The sequence below is a fragment of the Phocoena phocoena genome, chromosome 18 (assembly GCF_963924675.1).
Source record: "Phocoena phocoena chromosome 18, mPhoPho1.1, whole genome shotgun sequence".
Classification (NCBI taxonomy): Eukaryota; Metazoa; Chordata; class Mammalia; order Artiodactyla; family Phocoenidae; genus Phocoena; species Phocoena phocoena.
In genome coordinates, this window is record NC_089236.1 from 71,202,010 (window position 1) to 71,218,624 (window position 16,615).

General features: G+C 38.9%; 1 protein-coding gene across 2 annotated transcripts in view; it reads left to right on the forward strand.

The window, feature by feature from the left end:
* Positions 1-16,615, forward strand: part of ITGBL1 (integrin subunit beta like 1) — a 219,651-nt gene that overhangs the window by 115,415 nt on the left and 87,621 nt on the right. For both annotated transcript variants that reach the window (XM_065896049.1, XM_065896050.1), the window contains one exon: positions 14,641-14,787. In XM_065896049.1, coding sequence (XP_065752121.1) covers positions 14,641-14,787 — 147 coding nt within the window. The remainder of the gene's footprint in view (positions 1-14,640; positions 14,788-16,615) is intronic.

Genomic DNA, 16,615 nt, shown 5'->3' on the forward strand with positions numbered 1-16,615 from the left:
ATGGAGAATATAGAAGAACATTGTCAAATTCTTTTCTAGACATATCAGGCATAGAGGACCAATGGCAAACCAAAGCCGATCATTTTTTTCAGCCTGTTGAATACGTGACTCTGAAGGATCAGGGCTGAACATGAGAATTTACAGAGTCATAAACACTGAGTTGTCAGTAGAAAACTATACTGGGGCTCAGGGAACACCATTTAAGGTTGTCATTTTTAAGGTTGTGTGATAAAACATGAATTCACATAAATTAAAATAGGAAAATAAAGAGATAATCAGACTACATATAAAAGTCTTAACTTTGTGATTTTCTGATAGGATGCTTTTTTTTTTAAACATAGGGAACATCTTTCTTGTTAAACCCATGATCCTGAATTTGGAATGGGGTTGGAAAATTCAAATTACACTACTGAATTATCACTACATCATAGTGATAATTCAGGGTCATGTGAGCTAGTCCATCTCACCGTGAGGAGTGGGGCCGTGGGGTGAAGATGGGCATTGACACTTAGGCTGACACTTGGATCCTTTCATAAGCTCACAATTCCTGATGCACGTTATTTAGGCTTAGAGTTACTACATAGGTGGGGCAGGTGGAAGCCATTGAGGAGGTCTCCTTGGAATCTGAAATTTTCCACTTCATCTAATCCATCCCTCCTTCCTGCTCCCTATTTTCTTCTTTCTCACATTTTCCATTCTTCCCTATGCTAGAACATTATAGAGAAAGTTAAGTGATCAGGCAGTTATGGTTGTGTGGTTGGTAGAGTTTCTCATGGCAAGAGTTTAGGAGAGAATTTGTACGTGGTCTCTATGCCCTGGGTGTAGACAGGTAGGGGTGGGAAGAGGTGATGGGGTGATAGGCTGTGATCTGAGCAATAAAACATCAGGCTGTGATTATGATTTATTTATTTATTTGTTGAAGTGAATTAAATGTGGACAGTTCTCCACAGCCTGTCTCCCAGACTTAAAATGAGAAATTTAGGAAAGAAGAAACACATTGACAGAGATCCTGCTCTATTAGATACCCATCAAATTTGTTCACACACCTCATTCCATTTTATGTTCGCCCTAACTCAGAGAAGGAGACGTGATTATCCACATTTTTTTTTCTTAGCCACGTTTTAACAGACTAGGAAATGTTCAAAGAAATTAAGCAACTTGACAAAGTTCACACTGCCCTTAAGCGTCATCTGAAAACACGTTACCTGAGCCTAAGTACTCATGTAATTTAATCTCCGAGTGATGCAAATAAAATTCTTCAATTTTACTTTATTTTGGTAAGGAAGAGCTGTCCTCTGGATGCTCAAAATTCTTATAAAACTAAGCTTCTCTGAACATCATTCTGATCTGGGGCAGCCATCAACCTCTGGAGTACTTCTTCATTCCCACTATATCTGTAGAATTCCATGTATGACGCTTAGTGAATTATTAGCCTTCGCAGTTTTCCTAATTGCCTGTCGAAGTTGCACCACAGGAAGGGAGCCATGCAGTTGATTACTGAATGTGTTAATACCTTAGTCATATAAGACGGAAGTACGCCAAGTACATGGCTATTGTCTAGTGATTTATGCCGGGCTGGAGTGTGATAAGGCTCAGATGAAACGCAGCTTTATTTTTAGCTCCCATTCTTGCCCTCCTGAGAGCGTTGAGCTTATTTAAGTCCAAGGGAAATCTCCCATTGGATTATCGTTATCTTGTTTAATTGACCTTCTTATTTTATTCATTCATTCCCACTGTATGCGTTCACCTATTCAGAAACGCACTTAAATGTAAATATTTTGTGCCTAAGGCATCATGGGTATAGGGGGTGGGATACAAATTTTGAAACATATTCCCTGCTTCCAAATCAGTTGTATTCATTTTTCGTTTCACTCCTAAATGTTGTTCACTGACACATGAATTCATCCACACACAAACGTGACTCATATACCCACAAAAATACACACACACGCATGGCTCAAAGATGATACTGTTGACAACTTTTGAGTGTGACTAAAATGGCAGGGGCATGACCAGCCATCCTGAAGTGTACCAACTGCTCTATTACTTCGATTCTATGAGCTGCTCCCCTGAATTGACTTTCTGATTAGGAAGTAACTTCTTTATTCCTGATGGCTGTTTATCACTCTGGTCTATTTCCCTAAATCCCTTAATAGGAAAAATATGCTGCAGTGTGACTTTCCACTTTTTCAGCTTGTTCCTGCCTATCAACATGATGAAAATACAAAGTTAGTCCTGGCTTCGAGTTCCTTTGGTTTGGAAAGTGGAATCATTTGATAGAACCATATTACGTGGGGAAATTTGTCTTTATGGATTACCAAAGCATTAAGGAAAGAAACTGAAGGAAATGATTACGTATATCCAGTTTGCATTGTCTTGAAAGGGAAAATAATATATCAAATGGATTTTAAAAAAAAATCAAGTACTAGTTAGATCTAACTTATCGCCCCCCCCCAACTTTTTTCTCTTGATGGTCTTCATATTACTTTGTAGGAAGCTACTTGTAAATATCAGATTCCAGTTCATGAGCATGTTTTGATCATTTTTAAGGCAAGAAATATCCTCTATGGAAGAAGAGTGTTCTGGAATGGATAGAACTACATTTGTCCTGCATTGATGTTTCTGAGGCTAGATAGCTTAACGCAAAAGAGCTCAATGATTACAAAGAAAAAAATAAGTTTTGGTGTCAGCACGCTCTCCTATAATGTCCTGAGAGCCTTTAAAGCTCAGCATGGCCGTGATGCCACTTGATGTGTGTCTCTTGCTGCCAAATTCCTGCCCTTGTGATGCAGTTCAGGCTGTGATCCCATTTACATACCAAAACTAAACACCATGTTCTTTCATTGTCATGGATGTGTGTGTGTGTGTGTGTGTGTGTGTGTGTGTGTGTGTGTGTGTGTGTTCAAACAATGCTCATAGGCCTTTTGAAAGCAGTTCTCTAATGTATGTTCTGCATATTTGCTATCAGGGATAAACAATAACATTCTGTACCTTTCATCTCTATTTTGTCGATCCTCTGCCTACAGAGTTTAAAGGAATCCTTGTTAGAATCAAGGAAATTAACTCCTGCAGGCCAAATATATGTGTATATATACACACCGAGATTTGACAAACTAGCACTGAAGCATGACATTTCAGATCAGTGTGGTAAAATTCACTTCTTCTAGTTCTCTCATTTTCAAGATAAACTGAGATAAAGGCCAGAAAGATGAACTAGTGACACATGTATTTATTTATTTAATTAATTTTTAACATCTTTATTGGCGTATAATTGCTTTACCATGACATGTTCGTTTCTGCTTTATAACAAAGTGAATCAGCTATACATATACATATGTTCCCATATCTCTTCCCTCTTGCATCTCCCTCCCACCCTCCCTATCCCACCCCTCTAGGTGGTCACAAAGCACCGAGTTGATCTCCCTGCTCTATTCGGCTGCTTCCCACTAGCTACCTATTTTACATTTGGTAGTGTATATGTGTCCATGCCACTCTCTCACTTCGTCCCAGCTTACCCTTCCCACTCCCCGTGTCCTCAAGTCCATTCTCTACATCTGTGTCTTTATTCCTGTCCTGCGCCTAGGTTCTTCATAACCTTTTTTTTTTTTAGATTCCATATATATGTGTTAACATACGGTATTCTCTTTCTGACTTACTTCACCTCTGTATGACAGACTCTAGGTCCATCCACCTTAGTGGCACATTTAGATGGAAGACACAGGCCTCCTAATTTCTTCACTTACGCTTTTTTTCCCCTACTTGTTTAGGAAAGACCTTGATATAGTATGTTATGGCAGTCTAAAGGATTTTCATGCTAAATAGATTTTATCATTTCTAAACTCTATTTTATAAATCAAAACCAAGCATTTTCATCTTCATTTTATCGCTATAAAATGATTCCTTCTCTCTCTCTCTTTGGCATAACTTTTATGCTGGAATTGAGAAACTTGTCACCTCAGAAAAGCAATTGCAGTTTCAATTTGTGATTTCCTGCCTTTTCTGAAAGGCTAAATACCTGCTTCAGAATCTGGTATCAATACATTGCATTTCTAACTGATTTTCCTAACTCCACTGATAAAATACCATGAAGGATTTTATAGAAAAAGTACAGTTTCATTTAAAGTGGGATCCATAACATATTTTTGACAACGTGTGACTTTGAGTTATTAAAAGATGTAGAACATATTTAATTTTTGTTACTGTGAAAGTAAAGTTATGTTTATGTTTTAACTTGTCAAATTAATCTCTGATCAACATTTAGATTAGGCAGTACCACTGTCGATACTATTTTTCATCATGCTAGACTAGTTATTTAAACCTTTTCTCTGTTACTTTTACATTTGCTTCTTCTGTGATCTTCATTGGGGCCTTTGATTTAGGTATTCCTACTTTCCCAAAACAATGACACCTTCAAAAAAACTCTATATGCCACTATTTCATCATTTAACCTGGTTGCCATATATTCACTGACTCTCAGGAATTTCATTACGGATGGTTTACTTTAAGTCATCCATATTGCCATAACCCTTCTTTCCTCAGCTTGAACTTGTTCAGTGGATGTTGGTTTCTAATGGCAAAGTGTAGAAGACACATCAGTGGATGATTTGAGGAGCAGTGGCCGTCCTGAACTAGGCGATGTTCTCCCACTTTGATACTTTCCTATTTAAAGGCCAAACCTTTTATCCCAAGCCAAACACAGCAATGACACGATCTCATCAGTTCTTTCCAGTGTGTACACAATTGACTGCAGCTTTTTTTTTTTTTTTTCGGTACGCGGGCCTCTCACTGTTGTGGCCTCTCCCGCTGCGGAGCGCAGGCTCAGCGGCCACGGATCACGGGCCCAGCCGCTCCGCGGCATGTGGGATCCTCCTGGACCGGGGCACGAACCCGTGTTCCCTGCATCGGCAGGCGGACTCTCAACCACTGCGCCACCAGGGAAGCCCCTGCAGCTGTTTTTGAGAGCATCTTTTGATCAAATGAAGCAGGGGCTGGGGTACAAGCCTGAGGCAGAAGCACGGAAGCTTAGGGATCATCACACACATGGTAAAAGTGAGGACACACTTTATATCGTCTTCCCAACTTTATTTGGAGTTGGTGATGCCTGGAGGTGACGCAGACACTTGTAGGAGTAATCCTTGAGAATGTCTGTGACGCTGCATTAAATGCACAGGGAGTAGAGGTGAAGACCTTACAGGCCACATTTACCGCTGGAGTTTGTAGTAGTGCACAGAAATAGCAAAGGGATAGAAAAGTGAAGCTGCATAACATTAGCGGGGAAAAGCACAGAGATTAAAGACCGAGTGAGGAAGATAGAATAAAAAGAAAACAGTGAATGTGAGGGCAGAAAGGGGAAAGACTTGTAGAGATTTCTTCTAGCTAGTGCATCTGTACATTTTGTAAAATTTGTTGAAGCACCCACAATTAATCTGACTTCTTTAGATATTAACTGGACCAGATTTTAATTCTAAAAATCTCTGTTGATAGCTTTTGACCATGTTCACGGATTTGTTTTATGCCACCACAGTTTTTTTTTTTTTTTTTTAACAATGGTGTGTTAGTTTCTGCTTTATAACAAAGTGAATCAGTTATACATACACATGTGTTCTGATATCTCTTCCCTCTTGTGTCTCCCTGCCTCCCACCCTCCCTATCCCACTCCTCCAGGCGGTCACAAAGCACCGAGCTGATCTCCCTGTGCTACGCCGCTGCTTCCCACTAGCTATCTACCTTACGTTTGGTAGTGTATATATGTCTATGCCTCTCTCTCGCTTTGTCACAGCTTACCCTTCCCCCTCCCCATATCCTCAAGTTCATTCTCTAGTAGGTCTAGTAGGACACAGTCTTTATTCCTGTCTTACCCCTAGGTTCTTCATGACAGTTTTTTTTTTAAGTTTCATATATATGTGTTAGCATACGGTATTTGTCTCTCTCTTTCTGACTTACTTCACTCTGTATGACAGACTCTATGTCTATCCACCTAGCTCAATTTTGTTTCTTTTTATGGCTGAGTAATATTCCATTGTATATATGTGCCACATCTTCTTTATCCATTCATACGATGATGGACACTTAGGTTGTTTCCATCTCCGGGCTATTGTGAATAGAGCTGCAATGAACATTTTGGTACATGACTCTTTTTGAATTATGGTTTTCTCAGGGTATATGCCCAGTAGTGGGATTGCTGGGTCAGATGGTAGTTCTATTTGTAGCTTTTTAAGGAACCTCCATACTGTTCTCCACAGTGGCTGTATCAATTTACATTCCCACCAACAGTGAAAGAAGGTTCCCTTTCCTCCACACCCTCTCCAGCATTTATTGTTTCTAGATTTTTTGATGATGGCCATTCTGACTGGTGTGAGATGATATATCATTGTAGTTTTGATTTGCATTTCTCTAATGATTAATGATGTTGAGCATTCTTTCATGTGTTTATTGGCAGTCTGTATATCTTCTTTGGAGAAATGTCTATTTAGGTCTTCTGCCCATTTTTGGATTGCGTTGTTTGTTTTCTTTGTTATTGAGCTGCATGAGCTGCTTGTAACTTTTGGAGATAAATCCTTTGTCAGTTGCTTCATTTGCAAATATTTTCTCCTATTCTGAGGGCTGTCTTTTCGTCTGGTTTATGGTTTCCTTTGCTGTGCAAAAGCTTTGAAGTTTCATTAGGTCAAATTTGTTTATTTTTGTTTTTATTTCCATTTCTCTAGGAGGTGGGTCAAAAAGGATCTTGCTGTGATTTATGTCATAGAGTGTCCTGCCTATGTTTTCCTCTAAGAGTTTGATAGTTTCTGGCCTTACATTTAGGTCTTTAATCCATTTTGAGCTTATTTTTGTGTATGGTGTTAGGGAGTGATCTAATCTCATACTTCTACATGTACCTGCCCAGTTTTCCCAGCACCACTTATTGAAGAGGCTGTCCTTTCTCCACTGTACATTCCTGCCTCCTTTATCAAAGATAAGGTGACCATATGTGCGTGGGTTTATCTCTGGGCTTTCTATCCTGTTCCATTCATCTATCTTTCAGTTTTTGTGCCAGTACCATACTGTCTTGATTACTGTAGCTTTGTAGTATAGTCTGAAGTCAGGGAGCCTGATTCCTCCAGCTCCGTTTTTCATTCTCCAGATTTCTTTGGCAATTCGGGGTCTTTTGTGTTTCCATACGAATTGTGAAATTTTTTGTTCTAGTTCTGTGAAAAATGCCAGTGGTAGTTTGATAGGGATTGCATTGAATCTGTAGATTGCTTTGGGTAGTACAGTCATTTTCACAATGTTGATTCTTCCAATCCAAGAACATGGTATTTCTCTCTATCTATTTGTATCATCTTTAATTTCTTTCATCAGTGTCTTATAATTTTCTGCATACAGGTCTTTTGTCTCCTTAGGTAGGTTTATTCCTAGTTATTTTATTCTTTTTGTTGCAGTGGTAAATGGGAGTGTTTTCTTGATTTCACTTTCAGATTTTTCATCCTTAGTGTATAGGAATGCCAGAGATTTCTGTGCATTAATTTTGTATCCTGCTACTTCACCAAATTCATTGATTAGCTCTAGTAGTTTTCTGGTAGCATCTTTAGGATTCTCTATGTATAGTATCATGTCATCTGCAAACAGTGACAGCTTTACTTCTTTTCTGATTTGGATTCCTTTTATTTCCTTTTCTTCTCTGATTGCTGTGGCTAAAACTTCCACAACTATGTTGAATAAGAGTGGTGAGAGTGGGCAATCTTGTCTTGTTCCTGATCTTAGTGGAAATGCTTTCAGTTTTTCACCATTGAGGATGATGTTGGCTGTGGGTTTGTCATATATGGCCTTTATTATGGTGAGGAAAGTTCCCTCTATGCCTACTTTCTGCAGGGTTTTTATCATAAATGGGTGTTGAATTTTGTTGAAAGCTTTTTCTGCATCTATTGAGATGATCATATGGTTTTTCTCCTTCAATTTGTTAGTATGGTGTATCACGTTGATTGATTTGCATATATTGAAGAATCCTTGCATTCCTGGAATAAACCCCACATGATCATGGTGTATGATCCGTTTAATGTGCTGTTGGATTCTGTTTGCTAGTATTTTGTTGAGGATTTTTGTATCTATGTTCATCAGTGATATTGGCCTGTAGTTTTCTTTCTTTGTGACATCCTTGTCTGGTTTTGGTATCAGGGTGATGGTGGCCTCGTAGAATGAGTTTGGGAGTGTTCCTCCCTCTGCTATATTTTGGAAGAGTTTGAGAAGGATAGGTGTTAGCTCTTCTGTAAATGTTTGACAGAATTGGCCTGTGAAGCCATCTGGTCCTGGGCTTTTGTTTGTTGGAAGATTTTTAATCACAGTTTCAATTTCAGTGCTTGTGATTGGTCTGTTCATATTTTCTATTTCTTCCTGATTCAGTCTTGGCAGGTTGTGCATTTCTAAGAATTTGTCCATTTCTTCCAGGTTGTCCATTTTATTGGCATAGAGTTGCTTGTAGTAATCTCTCATGATCTTTTGTATTTCTGAAGTATCAGTTGTTACTTCTCCTTTTTCATTTCTAATTCTATTGATTTGAGTCTTCTCCCTTTTTTTCTTGATGAGTCTGGCTAATGGTTTATCAATTTTGTTTGTCTTCTCAAAGAACCAGCTTTTAGTTTTATTGATCTTTGCTATCGTTTCCTTCATTTCTTTTTCATTTATTTCTGATCTGATCTTTATGATTTCTTTCCTTCTGCTAACTTTGGGGTTTTTTTTGTTCTTTTTTCTCTAATTGCTTTAGGTGCAAGGTTAGGTTGTTTATTCGAGATGATTCCTGTTTCTTAAGGTAGGATTGTATTGCTATAAATTTCCCTCTTAGAACTGCTTTTGCTGCATCCCATAGATTTTTGGGTAGTCGTGTCTCCATTGTCGTTTGTTTCTAGGTATTTTTTAATTTCCTCTTTGATTTCTTCAGTGATCACTTCGTTATTAAGTAGTGTATTGTTTAGCCTCCACGTGTTTGTATTTTTTACAGATCTTTTTCTGTAATTGTTATCTAGTCTCATAGCATTGTGGTTGGAAAAGATACTTGGTACAATTTCAATTTTCTTAAATTTACCAAGGCTTGATTTGTGACCCATGATATGATCTATCCTGGAGAATGTTCCATGAGCACTTGAGAAAAATGTGTTTTCTGTTGTTTTTGGATGGAATGTCCTACAAATATCAATTAAGTCCATCTTGTTTAATGTATCATTTAAAGCTTGTGTTTCCGTATTTATTTTCATTTTGGATGATCTCTCCATTGGTGAAAATGGGGTGTTAAAATCCCCTACTATGAATGTGTTACTGTCGATATCCGTTTTTATGGCTGTTAGTATTTGCCTTATGTATTGAGGTGCTCCTATGTTGGGTGCATAAATATTTACAATTGTTCTATCTTCTTCTTGGATCGATCCCTTGATCATTATGTAGTGTCCTTCTTTGTCTCTTCTAATAGCCTTTATTATAAAGTCTATTTTGTCTGATATGAGAATTGCTACTCCAACTTTCTTTTGGTTTCCATTTGCATGAAATATCTTTTTCCATCCCCTTAATTTCCGTCTGTATGTGTCTCTAGGTCTGAAGTGGGTCTCTTGTAGACAGCAAATATATGTGTCTTGTTTTTGTATCCATTCAGCCAATCTGTGTCTTTTGGTGGGAGCATTTAGTCCATTTACATTTAAGGTAGTTATCGATATGTATGTTCCTATTCCCATTTTCTTAATTGTTTTGGGTTTGTTATTGTAGGTCTTTCCCTTCTCTTGTGTTTCTTGCCTAGAGAAGTTCCTTTAGCAGTTGTTGTAGAGCTGGTTTGGTGGTGCTGAAGTCTCTCAGCTTTTGCTTGTCTGTAAAGGTTTTAATTTCTCCATCAAATCTGAATGAGATCCTTGCTGGGTAGAGTAATCTTGGTTGCAGGTTTTTCTCCTTCATCAGTTTAAATATGTCTTGCCAGTCCCTTCTGGCTTGCAGAGTTTCTGCTGAAAGATCAGCTGTTAACCTTATGGGGATTCCCTTGCGTGTTATTCGTTGTTTTTCCCTTGTTGCTTTTAATATGTTTTCTTTGTATTTAATTTTTGACAGTTTGATTAATATGTGTCTTGGCGTATTTCTCCTTGGATTTATCCTTTATGGGACTCTCTGTGCTTCCTGGACTTGATTAACTACTTCTTTTCCATATTAGGGAAGTTTTCAACTATAATCTCTTCAAATATTTTCCCAGTCCCTTTCTTTTTCTCTTCTTCTTCTGGAACCCCTATAATTCGAATGTTGGTGCATTTAATGCTGTCCCAGAGGTCTCTGAGACTGTCCTCAGTTCTTTTCATTCTTTTTTCTTTATTCTGCTCTGCAGTAGGTATTTCCACTATTTTATCTTCCAGGTCACTTATCCGTTCTTCTGCCTCAGTTATTCTGCTATTGATCCCATCTAGAGTATTTTTCATTTCATTTATTGTGTTGTTCATCATTGTTTCATCTTTAGTTCTTCTAGGTCCTTGTTAAATGTTTCTTGCATTTTGTCTATTCTATTTCCAAGATTTTGGATCATCTTTACTATCATTATTCTGAATTCTTTTTCAGATAGACTGCCTATTTCCTCTTCATTTGTTAGGTATGGTGGATTTTTATCTTGCTCCTTCATCTGCTGTGTGTTTTTCTGTCTTCTCATTTTGCTTATCTTACTGTGTTTGGGGTCTCCTTTTTGCAGGCTGCAGGTTCGTAGTTCCCATTGTTTTTGGTGTCTGTCCCCAGTGGATAAGGTTGGTTCAGTGGGTTGTGTAGGCTTCCTGGTGGAGGGGAGTAGTGCCTGTGTTTTGGTGGATGAGGCTGGATCTTGTCTTTCTGGTGGGCAGGTCCACGTCTGGTGGTGTGTTTTGGGGTGTCTGTGGACTTATTATGATTTTAGGCAGCCTCTGTGCTAATGGGTGGGGTTGTGTTCCTGTCCTGCTAGTTGTTTGGCATAGGGTGTCCAGCACTGTAGCTTGCTGGTCGTTGAGTGAAGCTGGGTGCTGGTGTTGAGATGGAGATCTCTGGGAGATTTTCAGCATTTGACATTATGTGGAGCTGGGAGGTCCTCTAGTGGACCAGTGTCCTGAAGTTGGCTCTCCCACCTCAGAGGCACAGCACTGACTCCTGGCTGCAGCACCAAGAGCCTTTCATCCACACGGCTGAGAATAAAAGGGAGACAAAGTAGAAAGAAAGTATTAGAAGTAGAAAGGAAGAAAGAAGGTATGGAGAGAGGGAGGGAGGGAGAGAGGAAGGAAGGAAGGAATGAGGGAAGGAAGGTATAAAGAAGATAAAGTAAAATAAAATCAGATAAAATATAATAAAGTTATTAAAATAAAAAATAATTATTAAGAGAAAAAAACGGACGGATAGAAGCCTAGGACAAATGGTGGAAGCAAAGCTATACAGAGAAAATCTCACACAGAAGCATACACACACAGTCACAAAAAGAGGAAAAGGGGAAAAAATCATAAATCTGGGTCTCAAAGTCCACCTCCTCAATTTGGGAATGATTCGTTGTCTATTCATGTATTCCACAGATGCAGGTACATCAAGTTGATTGTGGAGTTTTAATCTGCTGCTTCTGAGGCTGCTGGGAGAGATTTCCCTTTATGTTCTTTGTTCGCCCAGCTCCCGGGGCTGAGCTTTGTATTTGGCCCCGCCTCTGCGTGTAGGTCGCCTGAGGGCGTCTGTTTTTTGCTCATACAGGACGGGGTTAAAGGAGCCGCTGATTCGGGCAGGGAGGGGCACTGAGTGCGGGGCGGGCCTGCGGCGGCAGAGGCCGGCGTGACGTTGCGCCGGCGTGACGTTGCAACGGCGTGACGTTGCACCAGCCTGAGGCGTGCCGTGTGTTCTCCCGGGGAAGTTTTCCTTGGATCAGGGGACCCTGGCAGTGGCGGGCTGCAGAGGGTCCACGGAAGGGGGCTATGGACAGTGACCTGTGCTCGCACACAGACTTCTTGGTGGCGGCAGCAGCAGCCTTAGCGTCTCATGCCCGTCTCTGGGGTCCGCGCTGTTAGCTGCGGCTCGCGCCCGTCTCTGGAGCTCCTTTAAGCAGCGTTCTTAATCCCCTCCAGGTACGTGGGGGGTTTCTTGCCTTTTGGGACGTCTGAGGTCTTCTGCCAGCGTTCGGTAGGTGCTCTGCCGGAGTTGCTCCATGTGTAGATGGATTTCTGGTGTATCTGTGGGGAGGAAGGCGATCTCAGCGTCCTACTCCTCCGCCATCTTCCCGGAAACCCTCCACAGTTTTTTTTAATGTTGAGATGTGAATTAATCTCAGACAGAAGGTAATGGCTGCTCTTCAACCAACTACAGAAGTTGAGGACGTTCTGCCTTCAGTCCCCGTCCCCCTCCTCACAGGTTCCTACTTTATTCCTCGTGCCAAGGTATGAGGACCTTCCCTGCCTGTGAATTCCAGGCACCTGCAGCAGCACGTGGCGTCCTCTTGGGTAGTCACAGATTTCCTGGCATCCTCACCTACTGGATGTTTTGTTCTAACTTTCACAGCTATTTTAAAGTTTCAAGAGTAAAGCTTTTTTCCCGTTTCAGTCTGTTTTTCACTTTTATTGTTGAAGTGTCAATTTGTTTTCCACAAATGGCAGCATGTTTTGTACTTTGTCCAGCATCCTCATGGCAGATGTAACTGCCCTTGAAATGAAACCTCTTTTCTCCCAAGAATTTCAAAGCCACTGGCTCCCATAAAACAGTAGAATTGATTATACTTTAAACGTTAAAGATTTTGTTTTAAAAACTGTTATTTATCTATGCATTTGCAACATACCTCTGTTAGCAAATTTCGCTCTAAATTATTGGGTTAGCCAGTGAGAGGCCCACGCACCGCGATGAAGAATGGCCCCCGCTCACCGTAACTGGAGAAAGCCCTCGCACAGAAACGAAGACCCAACTCAGCCAAAAACAAACAAACAAATAAATAAATAAATTATTGGGTTAGCCAAAAAGTTCATTTGGGTTTTTCTGTAAGATGTTAAGGGAAAACCCAAATGAACTTTTTGGCCAACCCAATACGCGAGGATTGGGAAGATGGGTAGGAACTAATTAAGTCAGGATAAATGGCAAGAAGCCATGGAACCCAACAATCTCTGTGATATAATTGGTATTAAGTCAAACTATTGTAATAAAAATTCTTATATTTGAAGGTCCAAATGATCATAGTCACGTAATATGTATTTATTAGCAATCAAAAGTTTTTTCCTTTAAGATGATGAGCTCTAAGGCAAAGTATTAGTATTAACAGCAATTTGTTGTATAGACTTTGTTACATAGTAGGTGCTCAGTAAATGTGCATTGAATTGAATTTAGTGTTAAATGAGAGATGTGGACTCTGTGATCCTTAATAGCTCATCCTACTTTGACCTATGGTTTTATGATTTGTTCCGTGAAGAACCAGGTTTATAGATAGTGAAAAGCTTCCTGATAGGTGAATTGTCCAATACTTCAAACTCAAAAGATGGACATCTGACCACAGACCTCATGGAATACTGATAAAACAGACCAGCCTTCCCTGAAGACTGGTCCATACCAGTTACCATATTGTGTGATATATATTAATATCAGATGCCAAGTACAGAATAACAGCGATTGTTATTCATTAGCATTATATTTGATTTACTTAAAGAAAGCGTAATTCCACTTCCTTTAAAATTCTTCATACATTTTTGGAGAAATTATAGAAATCTACTTTACATTGTATCTGTAATAATGAGTATCTTAATGGTTATTAGGAGTTAGGAAAAGCTCAGCTAAATTATCGTGCTTTCCTTTCCTTTCTACTCCTACTTGGTTGTATATGTGGGCTCAAGTGAATAAAAATAAAAATTGCTCACTTCTATGTAGCATTTTAAGATATATTATGTACTTCCTGATAAATGTGGATAGATAATCTGATTTAAAATGAAGAACTAAACCTCAACGAGGTTGTCATTTGAGCAGCCCTACTCTGTAGGGAACAGGGTCAGGATTTGAACCTACTTATTTGATTGATATCTTATGCTATACCATATCAGTACTTGTCACAGTTCTTTACAGGCTCTGTGCCCATGTAAATTTAATATCTTTCCTGACCTCTTTTGTGTATAGGAAATTAGTCTTCAAGGGTTGCGAACTCCACACAGGTTACTGGTTTTAAGCTAAGGGTCTATAGGCTAAGCATGTAGTGTGTAGTAAAAAGATAATGAAAATAAAGTGTGAGGGACTCTAGAAACTAAGACCCTGTTTCAAAAACAAATTGTTTTCCATTTCCTATGGCTCTCCTCCACATGAATTAATTGCCCAATTCATCAAATCCTGCTTTTTAGCAGACTAAATTAGCAGACTAATTCAATCTCATGCACTTGGATTTTGAAAGATTCAAGTTGATAGCCCTATGAACCTGTTTATCTGATCTGGAGTTGTTGTTTTTCTTTCCCCGTGATCAATCAATATACCTAGATCAGGTATTTAAGAACATTGAGAAAAATGGGCTTTTGCCTTAATGTTTTATATTGTGCTTAATTGAGATCGTGACTCATTTGTGACATTCACTGTTGAAATGAAAGTTAATTCTGGCTTTGGTATATTTTTCTCATATACATGTGCATATATATATATATGTATGGCTCATAAATACAATAACATATATATATTATTACTCCCATTGTGAAGGTCATGGGCAGTGTAACTGTGGAAGATGTGACTGCAAAGTAGGCTGGTATGGGAAAAAGTGCGAGCACCCACGTTCCTGCCCGCTGTCAGCTGAGGAGAGCATCAAGAAATGCCAGGGAAGCTCTGCTCTGCCTTGCTCTGGAAGGGGTAAGTGAGGGTCTCAGGCCTTGTGACCCATCGCCTCCTGTGAGTCAAATGAATTTAGTTCACATGTATCTTATTTAAAAGGTAGCTGAGATTCCTGAATGAGGAAAGATTAGTCTTTTCAGAACTAATAATGACTCCAATATCCATGAGTGAAAGTACATGGAGAAATATAATCTCATTCTTTCTCCCTCTCTGTTACACACACACACACACACACACACACACACACACACACACACACACACACACACACACACACACACACCATCAGTCTACTTTAGCTCTGAGGTCTGTTCAATTTCTATTCAGTTCAATGCTACATTAAAAAAGGAAAAAACAGTTTGGGTATTTGCTCAGAGCTTTCTCAATAAGATCATCTAATTGTCTACTGACATTTCTGAAACTTAGTAACAGCCTACTGAGTTATACTGTTGGCTTTTGAAAATGTATAGACAGATAGCTCGGAATAAGCTTTTCTTGTCTTAGACGGCATGTAGCCTCAGGTGTGCTCTTGCTATCAGATCAGTACAAATTGGAGGAGAAGGAAGAATTCATCTAGGGGAAAGCTGGTTTCATTCTTTTTGATTTATCAAAATAAGAAATACAATTTCACCTCTCACATGAAAATGGCAAAGTTAATGTGAAATTTGCTTTCAGAGGTACTGGTAATTGAAGTTATTACAAATTTTATTCATGAAAGAGGAAAAGGAGAAAGATTTCCTTTATCTGAATGTTAGATCAGAAATTTAATTTTATGTTGAAGGGAAACTTTTTTTTGAAAAGTGAATTTTTTAATTGAGATATAATTCAAATGTCATAAAATTCACTCACTTAAAGTATACAACTTAGTGGGGTTTTTTTAGTATATTCACAGAATACCCAACCATCACCACTGCCTCATTCCTAAACATTTTTGTCATCACAGAAAGAAACTCTGTACCCTTCCTGGGCACTCCCCACTATCCTCTCCACTTAGCCCCTAGAAACCATTAATCTACTTCCTGTCTCTGTGGATTTGCCTAATCTGGATATTTCACATATAAATATGAAATGTGTGTTCTTTTTCTCCTGTTTCTTTTTTTACTTAGCTTAATGTTTTCAATGTTGTATCATGTGTCAGTACTTCATTCACTTTATGGCTGAGTAATATTCATTTGTATGGATATAGCACATTTGTTCATCCATTCATCTGTTAATGAACATTTGGGTTGTTTCTACTTTTTGGCCTTCGTAAATAATGTTCTGTGCATATTTATGTACAAGTTTTTGTGCGGACATGTGCTTTTGATTTCTCTTGGATATCTACCCATGAGGGGAATTGCTGGGTCATATGGTAACTCTATGTTTAACTTTTTGAGGTACCACAAAACTATCTTTAAAGTGACTACACCATTTTACATTCCCTCCAGAAGTGTATGAAGGTTCCAATTTCTCAACATCCTCACCATTATTTGTTATCATATGTCTTTTTCATTACTTATAGTTGTTTTTTTGGGGGGGGTGCAAAAAACTCCTAAAGTCTCCAAGATTATTTGTAACATAGTATTTTCTCATACTCTGATATTCATCCTTAATGATTATAAGGAGAAGGGTAGGATATGGGTAGAAGGAATTTTTAATTTCAGAAGCATTTCTGAATTGCCCCATCTTTCATTAATACTCCCAGGCTGGAAGCAATGTTCTACCAGCGTTAATAAAATACTGTGATTATAGTGCTTGAGTAAGCCTATTATGCTCTTAAAATAACAAAGACTAAAAATCAGTATTCCTCAGACTACTCGTATTATTTATTGCTAAAAATAACAAATTATAGGACTCCCCTGGTGGT